General features: G+C 37.4%; 2 protein-coding genes across 6 annotated transcripts in view; one reads left to right on the plus strand and one right to left on the minus strand.

Moving 5' to 3' along the window:
• DNAH7 (dynein axonemal heavy chain 7) overlaps positions 1-10,242 on the plus strand; it is a 341,486-nt gene extending 331,244 nt beyond the window's left edge. The window contains 2 exon segments of the mRNA XM_050752319.1: positions 7,151-7,254; positions 9,818-10,242. Of these exon segments, the coding sequence (XP_050608276.1) occupies positions 7,151-7,254; positions 9,818-10,024 (311 nt within the window). The 3' untranslated portion in view covers positions 10,025-10,242.
• Positions 10,243-10,244: 2 nt separating this feature from the next.
• SLC39A10 (solute carrier family 39 member 10) overlaps positions 10,245-27,310 on the minus strand; it is a 164,560-nt gene continuing 147,494 nt past the window's right edge. For all 5 annotated transcript variants that reach the window (XM_050752321.1, XM_050752324.1, XM_050752322.1 and 2 more), the window contains 2 exons: positions 19,599-19,789; positions 10,245-13,026 (listed from right to left, as the gene is read on the minus strand). In XM_050752321.1, coding sequence (XP_050608278.1) covers positions 12,868-13,026; positions 19,599-19,789 — 350 coding nt within the window. In that variant the 3' untranslated portion in view covers positions 10,245-12,867. The remainder of the gene's footprint in view (positions 13,027-19,598; positions 19,790-27,310) is intronic.

Genomic DNA, 27,310 nt, shown 5'->3' on the forward strand with positions numbered 1-27,310 from the left:
GATCAAGCAAATAAGGGAGGAAAATGATAACAGCAGATGAATCTGGGTAAAGAATATATGTCGTTTATACTTTTTTGCAAAATTTTATAAGTTAGAAGTTATTCCTAAAGTATTAAGAAGGTAATCATCAAATTAACAGCACATGGGATAATCAGCCATAATCTTATGTTGACTGTGGGGACTTGACATGTACAGCATTGAAAAGAAGGTTTTAGGCCGGGTGCGGTGGCTCAAGCCTGTAATCCCAGCACTTTGGGAGGCCGAGACGGGCGGATCACGAGGTCAGGAGATCGAGACCATCCTGGCTAACACGGTGAAACCCTGTCTCTACTAAAAATACAAAAAAAACTAGCCGGGCGAGGTGGCGGGCGCCTGTAGTCCCAGCTACTCGGGAGACTGAGGCAGGAGAATGGCGTAAACCTGGGAGGCGGAGCTTGCAGTGAGCTGAGATCCGGCCACTGTACTCCAACCTGGGCGGCAGAGCGAGACTCCGTCTCAAAAAAAAAGAAAAGAAGGTTTTTCCTGGTCCCTTGAAGTGTATACCTTTGTAGAATCCTAAAATATGTATTCTTTCCTGTTATATATATGTCATTCCAAAACTTGGAGCTTACCATTCCAAAACTTACACCTAATAGAAACATTTGCTTTGTGGTTGAAGGATTGTGAGGAAATCTTTATTTTCTCAATGATTGTCTACACTTTATGGCTACCCTGATGTTTTATTTCAAATTTAGTGGACAAGACCACTATTTTAAATGTTATTTTTTAAATGCTACAGATTACAGAATTTTACCAAAATTGTCTTTATATAAATGACATTAATCTCTAAGTGACTGTTAATGTGTACTGCTTTAACTAATGTGTTGAAGACAACTTCCTTATTCATCACTGAATGATGGATTCACTGGCTCACTCTTCTGTCAGGCACTGGAGATATCAACAGGGTACAGTTTAGGATCTTGTCCCTCAACTAATTTATACTGTGGTGGAAGACACTAACAAGTAGATATGTAATCACAACAGTGTATGATAATCACATTAGTGTGCCAAGAAGTTTTATTTTAAATTGATGTCACAAATCTCAAGATGGTTTGTAACACTATGAAGCAATCCCACTACTATTCCCGGGGATGTTTGCTTTCCTCCTGTCAAAACAACCACTTATGCCCTCTTTGCCCTTCCTTCTGCTCCCACATCTCACCTTATCCTTCATGGAAAAAAATTAAAAGCCATCTGAAGAGAGCTTTTAGCACCACTGACTCACTGCATTTGTCAACGTCTGTACCCTTGAGGAATCTAGATCCCATTTTCTTTTTCCTTCTCAAGGGCTTTGCTCCTTTAATTGTGCCCTCTCTTTCAGGAATAAATGATTTCTCTCATTAATAAATAATTCCTGTCAACCTACAACATGCTCTAGAATCTCTCATCTTAAATCAACCATTTCAATTGTCTTTCTACATCCCCCTCAGCTGCTGTCCCGGATCTCCGCTACCATTATAGCAAACTTTCTCAAAAGAATTGTCTTTACATGCTGTCTGCAGGTTCTCACTTCCTATTTGTTGTCTACCTTTCATCCTTTCTAATCAACTGATGCTGTTCTTTTCAGAGTTAGCGATGGCTTCCATGTTGACAAATCCCATGAATTCTCTTCTGTCTTCATCTTAATTTCTTAGTGATTTTTACCACTTGCCATCTTCATCTTTCTAGAGACATGCTTCTCTGTTTCCAGGACATCACCCTCTCCTGATTTTCCTTATCTCATTGGCCACATTCATGCAGGTTGGCTGGTTTAGGCTCCCTTAATATTACAGTTTCCAAGGACTCAGTCCTGGGACTATTTCTTTTTTCTGATAGCATCCTAGCCCCAAGTGACCTTATTCTTTTTTGTATCTTTAAACATTAACTCTGCTTAAGTCCTCCAAATGTAAATCTCTGAATCTTCAATCTAGATCTTTCCTCTAAGATCAGACCTCCATACCCAATTGCCAACCTGAAATCTCCACTTTGGTATCTCCTGAATATGTAAAATGAGACATTTCCATAAATGGCACCACCATCCAGACAGAAACCCAGGAATTCTTCATTCTTCTGCTCCCTCATCTGTTCATATCAAGGGCAGTTGCTCACCTATCATCCTACTGTCAGCACAACTTTTTTATTTTTTTTGAGACAGGGTCTCACTTTGTCACCCCGGCTACAGTGCAGTGGTGTGATCTTGACTTACTGCAGCCTTGACCTCCTGGGCCCAAGTGATCCTCCCACTCAGCCTCCTGAGTACCTGGGACCAGAGGCGTGCGCCACCATGCCCAGCTAATTTTTTCATTTTTTGTATAGACAGGGTCTCCCTGTGTTGTCCAGGCTGTTCTTGGTCTCCTGAGCTCAAGGAATCCACTCATCTTGGGCTCCCAAAGTGCCGGGATTACAGGCGTGAGCCACTGCACCTGGCCCCACCACCTTTTTTATCTTGCCTTCTCCTCTAGCCTTTATCCTGTCTCCCTACTGTCATTACCCACTTATTGCCTTTAATTTGTATAGAAGCCACAGAATTTTTTAAAAAATGAAAATAGATTATATCAGCTTTTGGTCTCCATTGAAAACCCAGACAACTAAATACGTTTTTTCCCTTTGTGGTTTGAATAAAATCCAGACCCCTTATGGTGACAATGAGGCCTGGCGTGTTCTAGCCACCACCCACCCATACAAGCTCATCATGTGCCATTATGCTCAGGTCACACTAACCTCCTGACAGTTTCTAGAACAGCTCACATTCTTTTCTTTTGGGATCTTGGGAACACCACTTTCATCTGTTGGAGCCGCCCATTTCACCTTATTATCCCCTCTTGCAACTCTGCTTATTAACTTCAAAGCATCAGACTGTAATGATTTTATGTGTTTGTTTCTTTATATCTCTGTCCCTCACTACAGTACAGATACCAGAAGAGCGGTGACCTTGTTTGTCTGCACCATTCTTTCTTGAGTGCCTCTCAGTGTCTAGCACATAAAGGGCCCTCAAATGCTGCTGGAGAAATTCCAAAAATTATGCTACTGGAATCCACTAAAAATGTATGGACTCGAACCCAACCTTTTAAAGATACCTTTTATTCCACTCTCTAATACTTAAACAGTTTTATTGCAGAAACACATTTAAGAACAATGAATGCAAGGAATAAAGAATCATTGGGACATATGATATCTTAGAAATAATATTTTTCAGTCACAGATGCCTAACCTACCATTAATCTGACCATTTGTTCAAAATCTCTTTATTCTTAACATACTCAAAAGAAACTTTATCCCACTAGAGGCTTTTAAAATAAATAAATAAAACAAATACAGAAGGAAATTTAACAACCTTCTGCTAAGTTATTTATTGAATATAAGCTTTAACAAAATTTTTTCCCATACAGCTCACTATATTACATGTCATAAAATACACTAATAAATATGAGTTTGAGCCCCTGCCCTCATAAAATTAAAAGTATAGTTAGATAAATTTAGCAACATACCAGAAGGATAAATAATTTGGCTCAAATTAAGTATTTGGCAATGGAGGAAAGGAATGTTTAAGTTGGGTAAAAGCAAATCAAGGAAAGGGCACGGATACTTACCGTGGGGCTGCTCTGTACCACTGCTGGGATCCAGAAAATGCCCAGTCCATTACACTGAATCCTCACAGTACCCCTATGGCTCAGATACTACTATTACCGCCATTAGACAAGGTGGAAACTAAGGCTCAGGGGGGTTAAGTAACTTGCTGTAGGTCTCACAGCTAATAATGGACAGAGTTGAGATTCAGACTCAGGTCATCTGGCTCTCATGCTTAGCTACTGAGTATTTTGGTAGAAGTTTGAAAACATCACATTTCTCAAGGAATGTTTTCTTAAAGGAGTGATGGTTACTTCTTAAGTATTTAATTTAGATGCATGAATTTTTTTCTAGTTCTTTTCATATTATTATAATAGGCAGAAGGTGGCATTTGGGTTGAAGTTTGAGCAGCACTGATGATATCTTTTAAGGGTTTTATGTTTTTGAACTCAGCTAAAAGACTGAATTTATAAGCATTGCCAGAAGCTTCTGAACTAGCTAATACCCAAGATTAAACTATTGTGTTGCCCGTTATTATATACTGAACATAATTATTCTACAGGGTAGCTGATATTTCTTTTTACATTGATTTACTAATTTAATCCACAGAAGCTCTTATTAAAGAAGATCAAGTATTAAAAATCCAAAACTATCTTGAAAACAGTGGAGTAAAAATAAAACACAACTTATTAAAGGATCCATAAAGCCCATTTAGTGTTCCAAGATCATACACTGAAGAGCAGTCATCAGCTAATTAAACTGTTTTACTGACTACCACAGTGTTGGCCCAGGCTTAATTTATAATAGCTGATAGATTTCTGCAAAATCTCAAACTTTATTATTTTATACACTTACCAACACACACATATGCATTTCACCAATAAGCATACATATCCACAAATTAGCCTTTTTGTCATCCTAGTTTTTTCCTTCTTACTTAGCTATTTATCAGAAAGAAAAAGAGAATCCATGGAATGATTTAGATAAATGGGTTTTTCCCCAAGGAATCAATTTCTCATAGGACCCTAGTGGGAGGGACATAAATCACACCTGAGAACAGCTTGGGATAGAAGCCAAGTTTCTTTTTTTTCCAATCTCTACCCCTTCACCATACTTTATAGATATTTTTGTATGTTCCTGTTTCTAGGTTCTGGGCCTCATAAAGATGTCATCCTTATATACCTAAGATTAAATTAAAATACAATGAAAAGGGGCACCTAAAGGCTACAATGCTGCTGAAAGTTTTTTAGTATTTGAAATCTGTATTAGTGAGGGTTCTCTAGAGGGACAGAACTAATAGGATATATGTATATATGGGAGGGAGTTTATTAAGGAGAATTGACTCACACGATCACAAGGTAAAGTCCCACGGGATAGGCTGTATGCAAGTTAAGGGGCAAGGAAGCCAGTAGTGGATCAGTCAGTCTGAGTCCCAAAACCTCAAAAGTAGGGAAGCAGACAGTGCAGCCTTCAGTCTGTGGCCACAGGCCCAAGAGCCCCTGGCAAACCACTAGAGTAAGTCCAAGAGTCCAAAACCCAGAGAACTTGGAGGCTGATGTTTGAGGGTGGGAAGCATCCAGCATGGGAGAAAGATGAAGGCTGGAAGGCTTAGCAAGTCTGCTCTTTCCAACTTCTGCCTGTTTTATTCTAGCTGCACTGGAAGCTGATTAGATGGTGTCCACCCACATTGAGGGTGGGTCTGCCTCTCCCAGTTCAATTGACTCAAATGTTAATCTCCTTTGGCAACATCCTCACAGACACACCCAGGAACAATACTTTGCATCCTTCAATCCAATCAAGTTGACAATATTAATCGTCACAGGATCCTATATTATAGATGCAACTACCTAAGCTTCCTCTGATCTGAATTGCTAGGTACTACTAGGTGACTCAGTCACCAGTTGACAGCATTGCATAGCATGAAGGGAGGCAGCAAATAGTGAACGAGAGGGGAACTGGAAAAACTGTAGCTGACACTATGTGCTGATGACATCTCACAGATGGCAAAGGGCATCACTCATAGAGCAGGACAGCTATGAACAAGGACCTGTTAACATCTGTCATTTTCTATATATTCTATATATCTGTATCTTCATGGTCCTTACTAGCCATGAGAAATAAAAATGTATTTAAAGATTCTCACCTTATTTCCTATACAATTGATGGGTTGGAAAGAACTTTTATCCCTATCACCACTTTTCTAGGTGTTGACATGAACTCTTTGGTTTACTTTCTATGATATTATCACTCTTCCCAAATGAGGAATAACTAGTCTGATTGGTTAGAGGCAGAAATTTATTGGGCTATGCTTTCGAGTCAGTCAGGGAGGGTATTTAATACCAGGGAGGGTATTAAATAGCTCACTTGGACCTGTGTATAGGTTCTCTTTCTTTTCCATTGTATTTCATACTATAAAGTTCTCCTTCTTTGCCCTATCCCCACCTGTTTTGGTGACTGGTGGACTGGCCTTAGAGCTGGCCACAGAGGTAAAGACGCAGAATGTGCTCTACAGACCCATCTCTTCCCTCACGCAGGTCCACCCCTCCATTGCCCCGGGCTCAAGGTCCATTTTGCAATCCAGCTTTACCAGAGTTATACATTGGCAGTTATTGGACAAGTGCTTTGTCAATTAATAGAACTGATACTGTATTCCAACGTATTCTTCCCATCAGTTAAAACCCAGAGAAGAGAAAGGGTCTTTCCCCAACTCCATCATTAAACTATCCACATGTGGCCATTTAAATTTAACTATAATTAAAATAAAATTTAAAATTCAGTTATTTGGTCACACCAGCCACATTTCAAGTGTTCAACTTACTAATACCAGCCTCTTGTAGCTAGTGGCTACCATATGGGACAACACATAGAACATTTCCATCATTGCAAAAAGTCCTATTGGACAGCATTGCTGAAGTAGATTTTCATATACAACTCTACAAAAAATGTAAAGCCAAAGAAAGTAACTCATGTTTCACTGATTGCCTAATTTGTACTCTTTAGCTGTTAGTGTACAACATCACTTTCTAGAGAGAGTTCATCACGTGTCTTTCATCATCAACAGACTAAGGAGAGCTCTTGGCAGTAAGAATAAATTCTAAAAGGGGAGGAGCAATTTAATTCTTACGACATTAGAGATCTACAGAAGGGTACTTTGTTCATATGCTGCCCACTGGCCACCACTCGATCCCTATTACCTTTATTAAGAACTATTTTTCCCCCTAGATTTCACAGCTTCTGAAAACACAGTATAATTATTGACTAATTAACAATGTAAATTTGATAACGTTCACACACACTGAGAACTTCCCATAGACTCATTTAAAATTTCTTTCCTCTTTCGTCTTCCACACCTAATTTTACTATTGCATTATTTCACTAGGCAAAGTTTCAATGTTCTTGAAATATGGATGTTAAAACACTCAGGAGATTGCTTTCATTGGAGAACAAGTCTTAGGCTGCAAATCTAGTATCACCTGCATAGTACTTACATTAGAAATTTCAGATTCAGAACTCAATCAAAATGCATATATAAAGTGTTATATTAACGTGTTTCTTTTATATTTAGGTGTTTTCATTTATGGATTATTTCTGGATGGAGCTTCCTGGAATAGAAAGATCAAGAAACTTGCAGAATCGCATCCCAAAATTCTTTATGATACAGTGCCTGTGGTTAGTAAATTCTAATTATATATACATGTGGAATTATTTTATACATATTTTATATATAAAATAGACCCCATCTTGTATGTATATATGCGTGTGCATATGTATATATATAAACAAACACATATACAGTCAATTCTTGTTATTCATGGGAATTACGTTGTATAAAGTTGCTTCCAACATTGAATTAGCAAATACTGAACCATTGCTCCTGGGGAAATAAATACAGGGTTATTTCTTTGGTCACAACATTTTTGTTAGCTGATCAATAAATAACCTTATTTGTGTCTGTTTAAAGACACCTTATTTAATATACAATGTTGAGTCATTAACATTAACTCACGGTCACAATTCTATGAGCTTCGTTGAGACATGAGCTAATATTTTCTCTACGAGGCGTATCAGCCTTCTTGCACTTAGCATTGGCCGGGTGCGGTCGCTCAGCACTTCGGGAGGCTGAGGCGGGTGGATCACCTGAGGTTGGGCATTCGAGACCAGCCTGACGAACATAGTGAAACCCTGTCTATACTAAAAATACAAAAATTAGCCGGGCGTGGTAGCAGGTGCCTGTAATCCCAGCTACTCGGGAGGCTGAGGGAGGAGAATCGCTTGAACCCAGGAGGTGGAGGCTGCGGTGAGCTGAGATCACGCCACTGCACTCCACCCTGGGCAACAAGAGTGAAACTCCGTCTCAAAAAAAACAAAAAAAACAGCACTGCGTTACACATGGGGGTCATTTTAAACAGTGAAATCGCCAACAAAAACACAGAAATGTGAAAACTCTGGTACTAAATAGGCCATGAAAAAGGATACTAGTTTACGGTTATGAGGTGAAACAAGAAAGCAGAGCCTCTCACCTGGTTCAACCTGAGCTGGGAAAGTGTGTTGGATGACATAAATCTTTAATGCTCTGCAAATGTCCACCAAGGAGCACGACAATGCTGCCAGCTGATTTTAGGATTAGAAATAAACTTTGGTGAGCAGGCAAATTTGGAAATGTGGAATCCACAAATAGTGAGGTCAACTGTATATACATTCACACACGTGTTCATTATATATTTTTTCGTACACTTTGACTTGAAAATGTGAAACTTGCATATTAAAAGATTTTGAAAACCATCAATTTAAAAAGCTACATTTCCTAGGCACCTATCTCCAGCATTGGCAGATTAAGCTTTATAAAATATAATTAAGCTTCCCTCTATAACTGCATCATGAGAAAATGGCTTAAGAAAACAGCAATTTGAAGGGTAGGTCTGGGATGCTGTGATAAAATATAGGCAGTGGGATTTATGTGAATTCTGTTTGCAGGATTCTGGCAGCAGCTCAAAGACAGGGAAAAAGCCCTTCAGAGCAGCTGTAACAGGATCAGTGAGGGGTCAACTGACAGCCAATTGTGAGAAAGCTGTCATATATTTTAAAATGCCATGGGCACAAAAGTTTAAAATACAAGACCCAAATTGAAAGTTGCAAGGACAAGTAAATGCAATTTCAGGAGCTGATCGAAATTGAGTCTTTCACATGGAAACTCTTAAGTAGCTTGCAGTGTGTGCAAAAATAAATAAATATATAAACTGATAATGGTTCTCCTGAATAAGGAGCTACTTAGAAATAAAAATTCTCATTAGAAAAATCCCCTGGGGTTGAAATGAAATCTGAGTTCGGAAGAGTGCTTTGAGTCTTATGTTGTAGTTAATATTTCAGAAACTGCCTTGTGGATCCCCCCTTATGAAAATCTGGATTCCACAATTAAGTGGGAGAAATAGAGAAACTCGCATCCTTATAAGCTCCTTGAACAATCTGTGTTTTGACCAGAGAAACCTAAAAGAGGGGTCTGAACATTGGGGCTGTCAAGTCCTATCATCTCGAGGATTGCTATTACTTCTACTCCAGAAAAATAAATTGAATTAAATTCTAAAATATCTTTATGAACATGGTTTGTTCTTACTCTTACATTCAAAGATCAAATTGCCTCAAAATCTTATTTTTAAGACTGGTGAGGTCCAATAATAAATTGTAGGAACTTGGTTAATGACTAAAAAGAATGGGGTATAGATTGTGGTTATAAAGGAATGCAATTATATTTTAAACAGCATAATATATATAGTATCTCCTTTATAATAGTCTCCTAAAATGGGAAGGTTTTCTAGTCATACAGTTGTTGATAAAAATCCCTTCAGCATTTTTTTGGGACTGGCTTTCAATTAATATAAAGGCACATGATTCTGAGTATCAGTGTGGCAATTCTCTCCTTTGAAAGTATGTCTGGTTTTTTTTTTTTTTTTTTTTTATCATTGTAAGTACTAAAAGTCATTTCCCAGGTAATTGTGGTTGAGAGAGGAATAGTTAGAAAATATGCTTTTAGACAGAGTAGGCGAAAACTATTTTGTCTCAGTTATGAGAGTTCTATAAAATGTTCTGAGCAATCACAGCACCGCTGGTGAAAATAAATCTGTTTGGGCCACAGAAATTTGCATACATAACCTTACTCTGAGACTACGATAGTAGGCTCAAATACATGTATATTTAACAGCCTTGACTTAAAGAGATGTTATGTATTTTCTTCCAGATGTGGCTAAAGCCCTGTAAGAGGGCAGATATTCCGAAACGGCCAAGTTATGTTGCTCCATTGTATAAGACAAGTGAGCGGAGAGGAACATTATCCACCACTGGCCATTCCACAAATTTTGTGATTGCCATGACTCTTCCCTCTGACCAACCCAAGGAACACTGGATTGGACGAGGTGTGGCACTGTTATGTCAACTTAATTCATAACCAGAAGACGTCATTTCCTTGTTCCTATTTCTTGTTGGATGGCTGAGTAGGAAGCATATTTTACTACTTAAACATTTTTTTTTTGGTTTAAATACATTTGACTAAAGTTATAATTAATTATGAATTTACTTATGAGCAAATGCAGATAAACTTAATATGATTCATACTTAAATGTAAGGAAATGTTCTGAAATAAAGACTAAAGAAAACACATTGGCATATTTGCTCTCTCTGAGTAACTTTATTTTGGAGGAGTTCCATAAGCATTAGGAACATACATAAAATGACACACCACTGTTGACAATGAAAAAAAAACAGCATTTGATATTTTCCAGCTTTTTAAGTTACAAAAAAAATGATTCAGTTAAAACAAAACAAAAGTTTAGATATTTTAGCAAGAATCACCTTGCAGGACCATAATCACATTTAAGCCACTGACTTTTATTGTTTGTTAATGGAAAAAATTCACACTGCATCTAGTTACTATAGTATTTCTAAGCATAATCACAGCTGATTGAATGCAATGTGATTGATTGATATATACCAAAATTCATATGGATGTCACACAGTGACAGCATTGTACAAGTAACATTAATGACCTCCAACAAACACACTTTAAATTAGACTGGTCAAGCTAAAAGGAATGTTGGAGCCAACAGAAATGTAGTGGAATTCAGATTGTCTAGTAAGACTTGAAACTATACATTAGAATGATGTGAAAACTAAATACTGGTGGAACCCTAATACTAGCAGCAACTGTTACAGCCCTCTTAAAAGATTTGTAAAATCTGGCAAATAAAGATAATACAATATTTGAGAGAATATAAAACTTTATATACTTCAGCATAACCCACTTGCTTTAAATCAGGTATTTTAAAACTGGGAGTATATTCCAGCTGTTGCTTTTATAAAAGTTCTAAAATGAAGCAGATTTAATGCTGGAATGCAGAATCCTATTTGGGTATAAAAACCCAAAAATGAACTATAAATATATCTTGGTTCAGAAATCAAGATACATGAATCACTTGAAGTTGGCAGTACTAAATAAAATATCAGCACCTTTTAGCTAGGTTGCTTGAAGGGCCAAGCAATGAGATGAGGACTGTCCTAATTCAGTGCCCAGTGCTGAAAATAATCTATGTATAAAACTTCTACTTATTATAAGGAGGCCATGGAGTAAGTCAGAAATAATTTTTCAGATTCAAGCATAAATTAAAGAACACCTAAGCTCCCTTGCTTACAGCATACAGAAGAAACACTGGCAATAATCTATAAATACCTGGATGCATGTGCTGCTCTCAGTTTTGTTTTTGTTTTAAAGTTCATAGAGTAGGAGGAAAGAAGAGTACTAAATGAAAACATTTTAGATGGAATGGAAAAGAGTTTGGCTCTTATATATTTGAACAATAAGATTGTTACAGCAGCTACACTGGTTGCCAAGCAGATTAAAACAAAGCTAGCTGCACATAGTTCAAATACAGTTTACCTGGCATAAATGAAGACCATGTGGCATAGGATGTAAACAGAAAGCTACATGCATATGACTAAATTATTAAGTAAAATTTCAGGATAAACATGGCTTGCACTTCTCACAAATCATTCACAATTACGTTAGGAGAACAGGGCACCTAAAAAAGAGACTAACCTCTATCAGGCACCAACAGCATATCTTGGCACAAGATGATCAGGTGATTTCAGCTGAGTAATTTAAATGTGTCTTCCAAGTCACTTGGGTACCATGACAGCCATGGCAATAACGGAGTTTATCCTAGTCACTGTTCTAAATTGACACTTCAGGTACAGATTACAGACATGGTAAACTTTGATTTTCTGCTTTATGACCTTGTAGCCAGCCACGGCATATGCTCTTGGTTCCAATGCCAAACTGGTAAAGCAACGTGAACATTCAGAACTTACATTTCCCAATTAACTAGTTGGTACTGTTAAAATAGGAAAATCAACTATTTAAACCATGTTTGGTTCATTTTTTTGATATTTTCTAGAGAGTTACAATTGTTTAAAAAGAGAACATTGACCACATGCTCCAAACCCTCACCTCCCCCTACCAAAACAAAACAAAACAAAACCAAAACAAAATTAAAGTAAAAAACAAAACAGAAAGAACACCCCAACACCAAGTATTATAATAATACAAAGAACCATTATGAATCTTTCATTAAACCGAAGCTCACACAAACATACAATCACAAATTTCAGTAGTTTAGGCTGCAGGTTTAAACACTATGCAAATATATACAAAAATAGTAACTCTAGATTCAAGAATAAGGGCTTTTCCCAATGCTAAATTCATACTCTAATGCAGCCTGAGCTTTCCTCTAGTTCCTATGTCTACTTTATGCAGCTTCAAAGCTGTGTCAAGTTGATCCCTATCACATGTATATATGTAGCTGAATTAAAGAACACTACAATTCATTCTTAAAACACACAAAAAATGTCTCCCCAAAGTCCATTTAAAATATTTTTAAAGTTAAATGATTTTTTTTGGTTCGATCTCTATTTCTGCATAGCCACAGAAGTTTCTACTAATAAAGAGACTAGTGTTTTATATGATTATTTTGTGAAAAGTCTTAATCAAACATCAACACTGGTTCATGGAGTCCCATATTCTCCTCTCTTTATCACAAGCTTTATATTTTTAAAAGACCCCTACGTGCAGGGAAAACAGTACTAAGCACCGGCCTTTTGTGGTTAGGCTCAAATCTACGAAACTTGTAAGTAGTGCAAGCCACTGACTTTCCTTTGAGCAACGTGCATACAGTACAAGGAACAGATGCAAAGCTGCATGGTAACGTTCTCGTAATCAACAGTGATTACTGGGAAAGGTCAAAACTGGATGTCAAACACAATTTTGTCTTCATAGAGGGCAATCACCAGCATAATGGCAAATCCAAACAGCAATCCTAAATTCTGAAGGATGAATTGCCCCACAGGACAAAAGCCATGTTCTTCATTGTCACCATCACCATGCAACATTTCTGGAAGCTAGAAAAACAAATCTTCACATTAAACTTTGTATAATACTTCTGCTCAAAACAGTTTTTAAAACCATTTTCCTACTTAAGAAAATAAATCACTAAAGTGTAACTACAGACAAAATAATTATTTTATTGAACACAATGCTACCCACCAGATGTATTTTAGTCAAATACTGAAGAAATTTTATGCTTTCGCTAGTCATTAAGGAAATACTAACTCTGTTCCCTCCTCATCATCATCCCCCACAACAAACACTTAAAATATACACATTAGTCATTTTTCAACCAGTTACTATCCACTGACCTTATAAATTCTGACATTTTACTTTATGCTAAAGTATAAAAGCAACTTATTACCAATAAGACACTCAGAAAAAAAGATCACCACAATTCCCACATTTACTAATGTATCTTAAACTCACTAAGAAAGATTCTTGAGCTGGGCATGGTGGCTCATGCCTGGAAATCCCAGCACTTTGGAAGGCTGAGGTGGGCGGATCATGCGGTCAGGAGTTCGAGACTAGCCTGGCCAATATGGTGAAACCCATAAAAATAGAAAAATTAGCCAGGCGTGGTGGGGCGCACATGTAGTCCCAGCTACTCGGGAGGCTGAGGCAGGAGAATGATTTGAACCCAGAAGGCAGAGGTTGCAGTGAGCCGAGATCACACCACTGCACTCCAGCCTGGGCAACAGAGCAAAACTCCATCTCAAAAAAAATAAAAATAAAAATAAAAATTTAAAAAAAGGAAGATTCTTTTGGGAAATAACTAATTCAAAATGGTTTCACTTCTTCACTCTTTTCCACTTGAAATTCTCACTTCCCACTGCACATGACAGCAAAGAGATGCTTGGGGACAAATCCAAATCGCCATTCTATGCCCTTAAGCCACTGCTTTCATTCCAGTAACAGACACAGAAAATAACCTAGCAGAGCTATCCAGCATAACTAGTACCAAGTCATACACACTGCCCTCACAGTGTACTCTATTCTCTTAATATGGATAAAATGTCAAAATTCTGAAAATTGTCACATCTTTGAAGGCATAGTGCTTTGAAAAGTTTATACACGGCTGGGCGTGGTGGCTCATGCCTGTAATCCCAGCACTTTGGGAGGCCAAGGCAGGCAGATCAACTGAGGTTGGGAGTTTGAGACCAGCCTGACTAACATGGAGTAACCCCATCTCTATCAAAAATACAAAATTAGCTGGGTGTGGTGGTGCATGCCTGTAATCCTGGGAGGCTGAGGCAGGAGAATTGCTTGAACCCAGGAGGTGGAGGTGAGATCGCACCACTGTACTCCATCCTGGGCAACAAGAGCAAAACTCCGTCTCAAAAAAAAAAAAGAAAAGTTTATATACTTCAATTTCTAAAGCATACCACATACTACTACATCTAAGAGTAATCTGTAGATTCAAAATATAAAAATTAAATTCCTCTAATTTGTCTAAGTAAATAAGATTTGTGGAAGAAATACATTTGCATCATTATAGGCATACATTCTTTCCACCCAAACCTAATCTAAAATTGTGAAAGAATTGCTACTTCCAATTTTTACTTTCACTTTTCTGCAAACATAGTTCAAATGTGCAATCAATATCTACCGAAAGATGACACTGATATGCTACTCTCTGGGACACTACGTTTTACTCCAAAACAGTATCTTGGTGCTTTGGGGTTTAGGGAGGAGAAATCTAGTGTTAAGTCACGTAATTCTTAATTCATACTTCTTCCTGTCTAGGAAGAAACATCATTATTTGTTATTAAATAATGGGTACAATTAATCCAACCACCATGCTCTGACGGTGCTACGGTATATTTTAGCCATCTTCTAAAGGTCATATTTAAGACCTACAGCATGCTATCATAAATTCTGTTTAAAAGTCTACAGAAATGGTATATAATAGCTAGTAAAGATTATTTTCTTGTCCAAACCATTCACAAAATCACTTTATCAAATCAACTAATGGTCTAAGAGTTGGCAAACCATACTGAATCTGGCCATGCCTATTCATTTACACATTGTCTGTGGCAGCCTTTGTGCTACAACAGCAGAGGCGCTGTCACAGGAACCACTCACTACAATGGCAGAGCTGAATAACTGTGACAGAAACCATATGGTCCCCAAAGCCTAAACCATTTACTATCTGGCCCTTCAAACTGACAGCTTCCTACATATGGTTCTAGTAAGAAGACTATTTTATTCTATCCTTTCTCCTCCTTCCCCCAAGTTTTTATTGTTACAAAGATTTTTCATTATGACTTTCCTTAAATACTTAAGCATAAACAATATGCAGGATGTTTTACAGAAATATGCCCACTAGATATATATACATACCAACTAGAATAGGAACTATAGCTTTGCCACATTTAATTCTAACCTGAATGTCAACACCCACACTGTTTGTCACAACCACAGCTAAGAGTCAATCAACACCTATGGGTATGGCCATACTTGTTTAAAATATTATACAAAATGCTTCAATACTGATGGATAAACAGCACCACTCAAAGTCCTCTACAACTGGATACTTCTACCTGGATATCCTATAGGTATCTCAAACTAAAACTTCTGGTACTGTTGATATCTTATTGAATGGCTTTAAATCAATAAAAGTCTTCCTCCACAGTGCCAAAGTGGTCTTTCTGAAACAAAAATGTGATCATGTCACTCTACTGCTTACACTTTTTAATGGCTCTCCAAAGTTTACAAGATAAACTCCCATCTTTTTGGTATGGCATGTTGTGTGACTGTCAGCATATGGCCAACACCTACCTGATGACAATGTGGATCCATTTTTTCCTACTTTAACATTAGAAAATACCCAATTTCTGTGTCATTAAAATCTCACAAAATATATGTGGATGGTTTCTTCCCTTTCTCTTGAACATTTAGAGTGTTTCCAATATAATTATGACATTATAAATACTACTGCAAAGAACCAAGTAGTGAGGTTTTATATTTGTTTGTTTATCAGGAGTAGTCATGTTATTTCCTCAGAATATAGTCCTAGCTACAGACTTACTGTTCAAAGGAATGATGTTATAAATCATTCAGCTTCCTCATACGACCCTTCCCCTTGCTTCTAATAAACTCCATTCTTTAGAACTCAGCTCAGATTTTTTGACAGAAAAACTTTCTATTCCCCATCTTTTTTGCCGGCCTCTCTGTAGTTCCACAAACATGGTGCAAAACTCTATCATAACATGTATGAAAATAACTGTAATTAATGACTACTTTTCTTCTGCGTTAAACTATAAATCCTTTCTGTAAAGACTCATTCTTCTTGTATCTGTAAATTTCTAGTGTTACAGATGAAAGGGAATACTAACTATAAACTAAATTTCCAGTAGTATATAAAGTAAGACAAAAATGCCTGTCCTCCCAGAGCTGACATCTTAGTGGGGAAGACAAGGAACACAATAAATAAGTAAAATGGCGTTAATAGGTTGAGATACACGTACAGTGGAGAAAAAGTAAAGCAGGGATAGAGGATATGAAATGTTGAAGGGGAGATTTAAATTTTAGATAAGACGCCTCCTAAGCAGGAGCTAGCCATGAGGATGTCTGCAGGAAAACTATTCCAGAGGGGTAATCAGCAGGTGCCACAGCCCTGACGCAAAGTGTCCCTTGGGGAGAGTGGGAGGATTTGAAGTAAGGATAGGAAAACTGAGGAGGACAAGGGAGTGGAAATGTTCAAGGATGATGAAAAACTTTGCAAGTCAAAGAAAGAACTTTAGGACTTTTACCCTGAATAGGATGAAAAACCACAATGTGAAGCATACAAATGGGATGATGTGATCTATGACTTAAAAGGATCACTCTAGTTGAGCTGATACAGAGTTGGAAGGCAGGGCAAGGGCAGAGCAGGGAGAGCAGTTAAAAAGAGAAAGATGGTGGTGGCTTGGATGAAAATGATGAGGGTACAGGTGGTTAGGCAAAAGAGGTCTCAGGGCTTTCTGGCAAACAAGATGTGGGAGGGCAAAAAGTTGAGTCAAAGGATAACACTCAGGTTTTTTGAGCAACTAGAAGAACAGAAGTATCATCATTTCTGAGACAGAGAATTCTACAAAACAGGCTGGTCAAGGAGTAGTGCTGGCAATGTCAAGAGCTGTTCTGAACATGCCAAGTGCACAATGCCTTGTAGACATTCAAGTACACTTGGATTAGTCTGGAGTTAAAGGAAAGGCCTATACTAAAGATACGAATTTAGGAATCATCAGCCAATAAATATTTAAAGCCAGGAAATTAGATAAAATTACTTATGTCTTTTGCCAACATTTAGATGCAGGGGGAGAAGAGGAGGATCCAGTATAGAGTCTGAGAAAAGCCAGCAAGGTGGAGAAAAGGCCAGGAAATTGTGGTGTTATAGAAACCTACTGACAAAAGACTGGGCGTGATGGCACATGCCTGTCATCGCCCCTACTTGGGTGGCTGGGGCAGGAAAATCGCTGAACCCAGGAGGTGGAGGTTGTAGGGAGCTGAGATCATGCCACTACACTCCAGCCTGGGCAGCACAGCAATACTGTCTCACAACAAATAAACAAACAAACAAACAAACATAAGCCTACTGACATAAAAGCATTTCAAAGAAAAGAGAATGACCAACTGTCAAGTTCTGCTGTTATGACAAGAAAATGAAGACTGGAAAATGACTAGTAGACTTAGCGATGCCATGGTCAATGGTTAATTTGACAAAAGCAGTTCTGGCAGAAAAGTCAGGGGGAAAACCTCATTAGGTTTGGCTCAAAAACAGAGAAAAATTTAAAAATAAACAATGGGCATGGCATGTTGGCTTATACCTATAATCTCAGCACTTTGGAAGGCTGAGGCTGGAGCATTGTTTGAGGCCAGGCATTCAAGACCAGCCTGGGCAAGATAGTGAGACTCCATGTCTAAAAAAAAAAAATAAATAAGGCATGGTGGTGTGCACCTGTGGTCCCAGTTACTCAGGAGGTAGAGGCAGGAGGATCACTTGAACCTGGGGAGTCGAGGCTGCAATGAGCTATGATTGCACCGTTGCATTCCAGTCTGGGTAACAGAGTGAGACCCTGTCTCAAAAAATAACCCAAAACAAAACCAACCAAACAAACCAAACCAATGAAAATGTTCTAAAAGAGAGCAGCAATAGGGTGACAGCTGAAGGGGAAGTTGGAACTGAGAGAGGTCCCCAAACTTTTTAAGAAGGGAGAAGTAATATGAGGCTTATAGGCTAATAGAAATAATCCAGCAGAAGCAGGGAAATGATGTGGGAAAGAGAAAGGAGAATTTAAGGGAGTTAGCAAAAGGGGATCAGTTCTAGGGAACAGTTTGCAGGAGCACCAGCTAAGAAGTTTCCTTTTGGTAACAGGAAAGAATGTAAATGGGCATAGATACAGCAAGATAAGCAGAAGTGATGATGAGAACTTGTGGATTGATGGTTTCAGTGTTCCCCATGAAATCAGAAGCAAGGTTATCAGCCGAGGGTGAGAATAGGAAATGAGATATTAAAAGTCAGCAGGGAAGATGACTATTCCTAGGTAATTTTGTAAACAAAAAGAAACAATTGTTTACATTTTCGAAACCTTCTACGATAAACAGGCATTAATTCTGTGATTAAAAATTTAGGCTGGGCTGGGTGTGGTGGCTCACACTTGTAATCCCAGCACTTTGAGAGGCTGAAGCAGGAGGAATGCTTGAGTCCAGGAGTTTGAGACCAGCCTGGTCAACATAGCAAGACCCTATCTGTATAAATAAATAAATATATATATACACACACACACACACACACACACACATATATATACACTTTTTTTTTTTTTTTTTTTTTTGCTGGCTGTGGTGGCAGTCACGTATAGTCCTAGCTACTCAGGGGCTGAGGCAGGAGAACTGCTTGAGCCCAGGAGTTACCATGCCATTGTACTCCAGACTGGGCAACAGAGCAAGACCCTATCTTGTAAAAAGAAAAAAAAAATGGCTGCATAATTTTGAAATAAGACTGTGATGATCTTACCAGAAAAAAAAAAAGTAAACATATCTGGTCAAACAAACAAAAAAACCTAATTGCTAGTTCTATAAATATACAAACATATTTGGGGTATTAAAGTGGAATCAAAATAAAACAAATTGTTAGCATTTACATTTAACTTTAAGCTAAATTTAGAAATAAGAGAAATTATATAAACCCTATGGAATACATACCACTTCCTTCCAGAAGATTGGCTTACCTAACAGGAATAGTACTTCTCTCCTGTTTGCCACAAAACAAGCTCAAAAAATTAATTTTGCTAACAAAAATAAAACACTTTTACCCCAGTATTACAAAAAGTCTTCAAAGTAGTATAATAATTCTGTAATTATAACTCTACTACTAATGATTATTTAAATAGTAACATCATTTGGACAGACATTTTTAGCAACTCAACTGGTTTCCATAAAAGGAAACCTCCTACTTAAATAAATGTCTTTCCTTAAGAGATTATTTAGGATATTATGCCTTTAAAATGAGTTATATTTTTAAAAATAGTTTGGCTTCAAACCACTTCCAAGGATTTCTTTCATTTGCAGATTTAGTACCACACACACACAAAAAATATCTTACCATATCCACCAAGGCTACATAGAGGAACATGCCTGCAGTGACTGCAAAGATCCAAAGTGTGATGTTATTGGCATACTGACCAACAGCTGTGCCTATGAGCATGCCTATGTAAGCCATCATGGCAGACAGGAGGTTGTATACAATTGCTTGCTTTACAGTCATGCCTGCTTTAAGAAGAACTGCAAAATCACCTGCAATTAAGAAACAATGGGAATGTTTTAAAACCACAGGATTTACAACACAAATCTGAATGGAGAAAAACGACTAAAATCAGCACTAAAAAGATACACACTTTTAATAAAAATACTTTATGTGATATATAAAATATTTTACTTATGAAACCATAATGCATGCAAAAACTTGGATGAATCTCAAAGGCATAATACTGAAAGAGGACCACCCGAAAGGTTATATATCTATTCTGAAACAGACAAAACGGTAATAATAAAGAACAATTAGTGGTTACCAGGGGATGGTGGAAAGCTGACTCTAAAGGAAGAGCACAGGACAGGGGTTGTTGGGGGTGACAAAGCTGCTCTGATGCTGATGGTGGCAGTGATTACAGAAATCTATATATATGTTACAATTCAAAGAACTGTACTCACAAAAAGTCAATTCTACTGTATAACTTAAATGTAAAATTTTTACAAAAGAAAAAAACACAGTCACCGCTTTTCTTGTAACCAACAATCAAGACCTCCCTGCTTGAACTTCTACCCTTTCTTCAAAGGGAAATGGCCTAAGGAAGAACAGAGATAACAGGTGCTTTAAGTATATTTTATGCTATGGTTACATTTATTTATTTTTTCCCCAGAAAGAAAAATTAAACTTTCATCCTGAAAATTCTAAAAATGTAGTAAGAATAAAGAGCCACTTCCTACCACTTCCTACCACTTTTCCATGCTTCTACAATGATGCACATAAATGTCTGGCTGAGGCTCCGAAGAGCATCAACAATGCTGAAAACAGAGCAAATACCAGGTTCTTATTAAGCCATGCTCCAAAGTCTGTTTCTAACTGTGATGATGAAGAATGGTGACACTGGTAACTCTGAAATCATCCATAACCACAGAGCTGATGTAAGACAAAAGCTCACAGAAGGGAAAATACTGAAATGCTTTTTCTAAGGATCCTCAATGGACTCTCCTCCCGCCACCCCCTCCCTCTAAATAAGAAGAAAGGCACTTTTCTTATTCATCTGTCTAAAGCTGGAACATTATCTGCAAGCTTGACTCCTGCCTACGAAAAAAAATGAAGTTGAAACATTAGGGGAAAAAAAAAATTGCTCAGAGAAGTGTCAGTAGAAGGGCAAAATGATGCTAGAGATAACAGTATTGAAGCTAATGGGTCAAAAGCAATAGCTTGTTGTTACACCTTGAAGAGGTATGAAAGGAAAAAACCCATTATTAGCTTTACTTACTATAATAATTTCGTTTCACTTACTACATGAACAAACATCTAATCAATTATTGAACACTCAGCATATGCAAGGTGCTATACAGAATACTGACTGGGTTTGTTTCTTTCCCTTAAGAAAGGATCTTAACAGCTACGTATCTAAAGATACATGATCTGTTCTTCTATACCTCTCATGGTTACAAGGTCATAGTCTACAACAAGGAGAAGTTAACAATAAAGAAATTACTGCAAGGTATATTTCTACCTTCCAACAAATTGCTACAAAGTAAACACTGCGGCGTCATTTTGGAAAGTTAAGATAATGTACCTAAGGAGATTATTTACCAATGGTTTCTAAGTTGTAATTGTCCAGTTTTCACCTAATGCTATTCTCCTTACATCTTTTCTCCTCTGATCCTAAATACGTTAATTCTCCTGCTGAGACCTGGATTTAATATCATCTTTTATCTCTTCTCTCTCCTGGAGTTCTGTTTAATTTTCTCCAGTCTTTCTCAGCTTTTTCTCTGTGGAAAGAGTTCCCTAACTTCCCTAACAAATTTCTTCTCCTTGTTTTCAATAAATCACACACCAACTGTGCTAGAGAGGCAATTTCATTTAGCAGGTTATATAAAACAGACTACAGAAGTGTCTTTTAGGTTACAAAATGCATTGCTTTCTTTTATAATTTAGTAATGCATTTAAAAATGAGCATTATTTAATACTCAATGAACAACGGTGTCATGGGTACAAAATAGATCAACTTTGTTGCCTTCTCTAATATTACTGGATAGCAAGATGGTTTAGTTCCTTCCTAAGTAACAACCAAACAGCATGAATTAACTAATCAAGATTCAAGGCGAACTATTTTCATTTAATACTTTTAAAAATTATGGTATAATTACACAATTATTTCATTTTTAAAAAATGTAGACTTCTATGAATTTGGACAAACACATACACCCTATAGCTATAAACACCATTAAACTCTAGAACTGTTTAATTACCCTTCCAAAATTTTGTTAGGCCACTCGCCCTTAGGCAAACAACAATCTGCTTTCTGTTCCTATGATTTTGCCTTTACCAGAACATCATCTAAATAGAAGCACACAGTATGTAGTCTTTCAAGTTTAGATTTTGTTCACTTAGAATAATGCATGTAAGACTCATTCGTGTTACTGTGTATATCAGAAAATTATTTTATTGCTCAGTAGTATTCCACAGATGAACCACAGTTTATTTATCTACATTCACCAGCAAAGAACATTTAGGTTGTTTACAGTTTTTGGTAATTATGGCAAAAGACACTGCACACATTCATAAACAGGCTTTTTGTGTCAACATAAGTTTTCGTTTCTCTTGGCCAGACACCTATTAAGTGGGGTCACTGGGCCATACAGTTAAGCATATTTCTAATTTTATAAGAAATTGCATCCCCGCCAGCAATGTATAGGAGCTCTAGCTGTTCCACATCCTAGTCAGCCCATAATTTGAAATCCAGCATCTAAAATCTCATCTGTATACTTTCTTCAGTGAAATGTTGTTCAAGTCTTTTTGTCTATTTTATTTTGTTGGGCTGTTTGTCTTCCTGTGATTGAAGTCTTCTGTCAGGTATGTATTGTCCAAATATTTTGTCCCAGTTTGTGGCTTGCCTTTTTGTTAACTGTCTTTTGTGAAGAGTTTTTAATTTGTAAGAAGTGTATTTTATGACTATTTTCCTTAATGGTGCAAGCTCTTAGTGCTGTATCTAAGAATACTTTGCCTAACCCAAAGACACAGAGATATTCTATATTTTCTTCTATTTTTAAGAGTCTCCATTTAGATTATCTATTTTGAGTTCATTTTTTTTTTCTATAGTGAGATATGGGTCAAAGGTATTTTTCTTTCTTCCTTTTTTTTAATTGCACGTAGATGTCCAATTGTTACAGTGCCATTTGTTGAAAATACTATCCCATCCTTTCAACATGGAATTTTCTTTGTATTTCTGTTGAAAATAAATTGCCATATATATGAGGACTCTTTGCTTTGTTCCACTGATTTATGTGTCTACTCTTTCACCAATTCCAACTGTTTTGATTACCGTGGCTTTATAGTAAATCTTAAATCAACTTGGCTGCCCTTTTCCAAAATTCTACGGCTATTTAAGTTCCTTCCCCTTTCCATATAAAATTTTTAAAAAGCTTGTTCATCTCTGCAAAAAAGCCTGCTGGATTTTTTACTGAGCATTCACTGTGTCTATAGGAAAAAATTAACATCTTAACAATAGTCTTCTGGTCCCTGAACCTGGTATAGCTCTTCATTGAAGTCTCCTTTGGTTTCTTTTATTGATGATTTGTAGGTCTACACATATTGTTAGAGTTAAGCTAAATATTACACGTTTTTGATACTATTATAAAATTTTAATTTTCAACTGTTGATTGCTAGTATATAGCAATACAAATGATTTTTGTATAATTATCTTTGTATCAAGTGAATTATTTTATTTTCAAATCTATCTTGGTTGTAGTCTTATCTCAAGTTATAAATTCTCAAAGGTATCAGCATGTTTTTCCCTTTTTCCTCATTTCCCTTCTCAGTAAGAACCTGTATAAACATTTTAAAACTAAGTCAAAGGAATCCTCACCGCAGAGATTTATACTAAACATGCAAATCTATTCATCTTTTGATAAATCAATATTCTTTCCTTCCTGCTGACAAAGGATATCATTAGCACAATGAATGAGGTGTGCCTGCCAAAGCTGTTAAACTAATGAGATCCAATGCTATAGATGTTAACATCTGTTAACATCCACTATTGAGGATTTTTAAAAACATGTGTATATTTTAAGGTTCTTTATTCTTGTCTTAAATAATAGTTGTATACATGTTAAAATTCTACATAAATGTATACAATGAATGTTCAATTTCCCACGGACAGTTTAACACATTATGAAAATCTCATTTTAAATTTCTATGTAATCCTTAATTTGAGAGGAAAGGAAAAATGTACAACACTATAACCTCTCTTAATTGAGTCTTAGTAATATGGCTACATATTTTTTCTTGTTCAACTTTCATTTTAGAAGCATGAGGTACATGTACAGGATTGTAGAGGTATATTATGTGATGCTGAGGTGTGGGGGTATGATTGAATGATCACCCTGGTATACTACACAATAGTACCCAGTACCCAACAGCTAAGTTTTCTAACCCTTGCCCCATGGCTATATTTATTTATTAAAATGTTATTTCCTTGAAGTTGAAACACATTACTCAACATCAAGAAGAATGTTTGGGAAATTGTGACAGACCAAGATATCAAAATGGAAGGTGACCCACTCATATCCCAACATCCACAAGAAGAATTCTGTATCTATCCACAGTCAAAAGCCTCTCTGTGGAGTCTCAGAATTCAGGCAGGAGTTTGTGAAACCCTCGTGGACTCCAAGACCCGGGGGCTGTTCTGAGAGTACAGACGACACCCAAGTGGTTGATCCGTCCTAAGCTCAAACCTGGAAGCGGCTGTCTTCCTCCTGCCCCCGATGGTCCCCAATATTATATCCCCTATAGATGGCCTCCTCTTACTACAGGCTTTTATGTAAATTATTCTTCAAATGCTTATACAGTTCCTTATTGAAGGAAGGTGGAAAAAAGTGAAGAGATAAGACAAAGTAGTATTGTAACTTAAATTCAGCTACATAAGTTTGGCAAACACAGAAAACAGAGTAATGACTTAATAATTCAGGCAATTTAACCCATTACCACACCAGAGAGCAAACACAAAATGAGATGTGAGTTTGCTGTTTCCTCAAATGCTTTCAATTTCTTCATGTCTCTTAGCGTCAAACTCCCTGAACTATATGTTATTCTATGGTTCTAGGGATATGTTTTTACATATCACATTTCTAAACACAACTACAAAACACACGTGCAGAAACTGCAGAGAGAAAAAGGGGTAAGTGGTAAGAAGGTAACCATCATTAATCTCCAAAACAACTCATTTTCAATTATGTGTCTCAGTGAATATACCACTGGAGAAACAGCAATCTGCTCAGAAATAGAACACTAGAACTTGGAATTACTGACCAACTGAGGGTCAGTCTCCAGTGTATTGCAATGTAATTTGAAAACATGTTTTTCCTCCAAGGGTCTGAGATCAGTATGGAAATCTCAGAATCGTTTTAAGAATTCATAATAAAAAATGTAACAGGGTAAAATTAGGTTTTAGATCAAATAGATTATCCTGAAATGTGACATACTATACTGCCTTTTCAACATCTTAACCTAGAAAGTGGGGAGTGGACTTCTCCCTGGCTCTATCTGCCGTGCTTCTAACTCAACCCACAGAGGAATGACTTTCCCTGTGCTTGGGAGTTCTGAGGAAGAACCGTGTATGCCCTTCTCCACATCTTGTTTCTCTCCGACTAAGAGTAGATGATCTGGTCAGAGTAGGAACACTGACCTGGTCCTATTGTACAAAAGTGCCCTTTGCTGTGCCTTAAGACAAAAACTAGGCTCCACAATCATATTCTTACTTCCTTTATTTATGGTCCCTAGACCACTTCTTAATGTTGATAGATACAAGGACCAGAGGCCTTTCTGTCACCTCCAGAAGAAGAAGCTGGGCCATTTCTTTACACTGTTTCTTCCCTAGTAGCCTATCCAGCTAGAGTATGGTACAGTTTATGTCAATTTAACATTAGGAAAAATGCACATTTTTCTGAAAGCCTACTCGTTTCCCTCTGGCAAAATTCAGTATACTCTGGCTTGACATTTCCTCTCACAGCAGTAGCAACATCTCAACCTCTGATTTCTGGGATAAAACAGGTAGACATCTGAAGTCTGAATGACTCACTAGGGGGTCCTGGCCCAAGCAGAGTTCTCCGCTCCAGTTTTTTACCAGAGCTCTGCATTGAGTATCAAGGGTTTACCTAGCCATTAATGTATATAATGCATTTGTCCTACACGTGGTTATCAGCCCTTGTGTGTCACGCCTTCAATGAGAAATTGCAGACAGAAAAAGAAGTGGTAAGAAGGTCACCATCCTTAATCTCCAACTTGTTCTCAATTCTGTGTCTGAGTGAATACTTCAAGGTTAGGGCAATTTGACAAAACCACATTTAAACTTGAGGTAGCCTGACACGCCATTCATCGGGTAGTGGGTAGATGAACAGGAAGGAAAGTTAGAGGCTTTTCTAGTACATTATGGAGGTATATGCATGATTATCCAAGTCTATTACTAAAAATAGTGGTTTTTTTTAGTGAAAGATTAAATATGAGGCAACATGTTACTCATATATAAAAACTGATAGCCTTGATTTGTGGAGTTAGACTAAAAGCAGTATGTGATAGACTAACAGCAGTATGTGATAGAGAAGAGTATAAGACATAGTATCTATGCATTAAAAAACTACAGTTTAAGAAATTGGGCATCTAACAAGAAAATGGGCGAAGGACCCCGAGAAAGCAAACAAAAAAATTTAGAGGAAACAGTAATCCAAGGCATGAGGTAAAAGACAGTAATGAAGTTGAAAGTTCTTAACATGATAAACTAGGAACAGAAGTATTTGAGCCAGCCATGTAGGAGAATGGTATAAACAAAGAAACAGATTCAGGCACCCACACTACACATTTGGTGAATTGCGTTTAGTTGAAATGAAAAACATGTAACAGGATGTACTGCAGGTAACACCAAAAAGGTAGGTAGAGAGAAGTGAAGGTCATTGAAAGCGTGACTCATTGCTGGGCATGGTGGCTCACACCTGTAATTCCAGCACTTTAGGAGGTTGAGGGAGGTGGATCACTTGAGCCCAGGAGTTCAAGACCAGCTTGGGCAACATGACAACACCCTATCTATCAAAAATACAAAAATTAGCTGGGCATGGTGGTGCTTGCCTGTAGTCCCAACTACTCAGGACGCTGAGGTAGGAGGATCATTTGAGCCCAGGAGGTCAAGGCTGCATTGAGCCGTGATCACGCCACTGCACTGCAGCCTAGGCAACAGAGGGAGACCCTGTTACAGGAGGAAAAAAAATGTGACTAATAAAGTCCAGCTCTATTTTATATGTCAGGAAAGTTACTGAAAGACTTTAATTATATGAAAACATCACATTTAAACAGATATATCTGGCAATGATATACTACAACAGAATAAAAGCCGAGATACAAAGACTATGGAAACTGTCTAAGCAAAACACCACAAAGGCAGTGATGACTTGGTCTGGATAAAGGATAATGGGCATGAACAAGAGATAAGATTATGTGTCTGAAGTTGGCAAGGTAAATGAAACCATGCAGAATCAAGCCCCAAGGAATCAGCACCAAGTATGCACTAATAT

This window comes from Macaca thibetana, chromosome 12 (genome assembly GCF_024542745.1).
Source record: "Macaca thibetana thibetana isolate TM-01 chromosome 12, ASM2454274v1, whole genome shotgun sequence".
Classification (NCBI taxonomy): Eukaryota; Metazoa; Chordata; class Mammalia; order Primates; family Cercopithecidae; genus Macaca; species Macaca thibetana.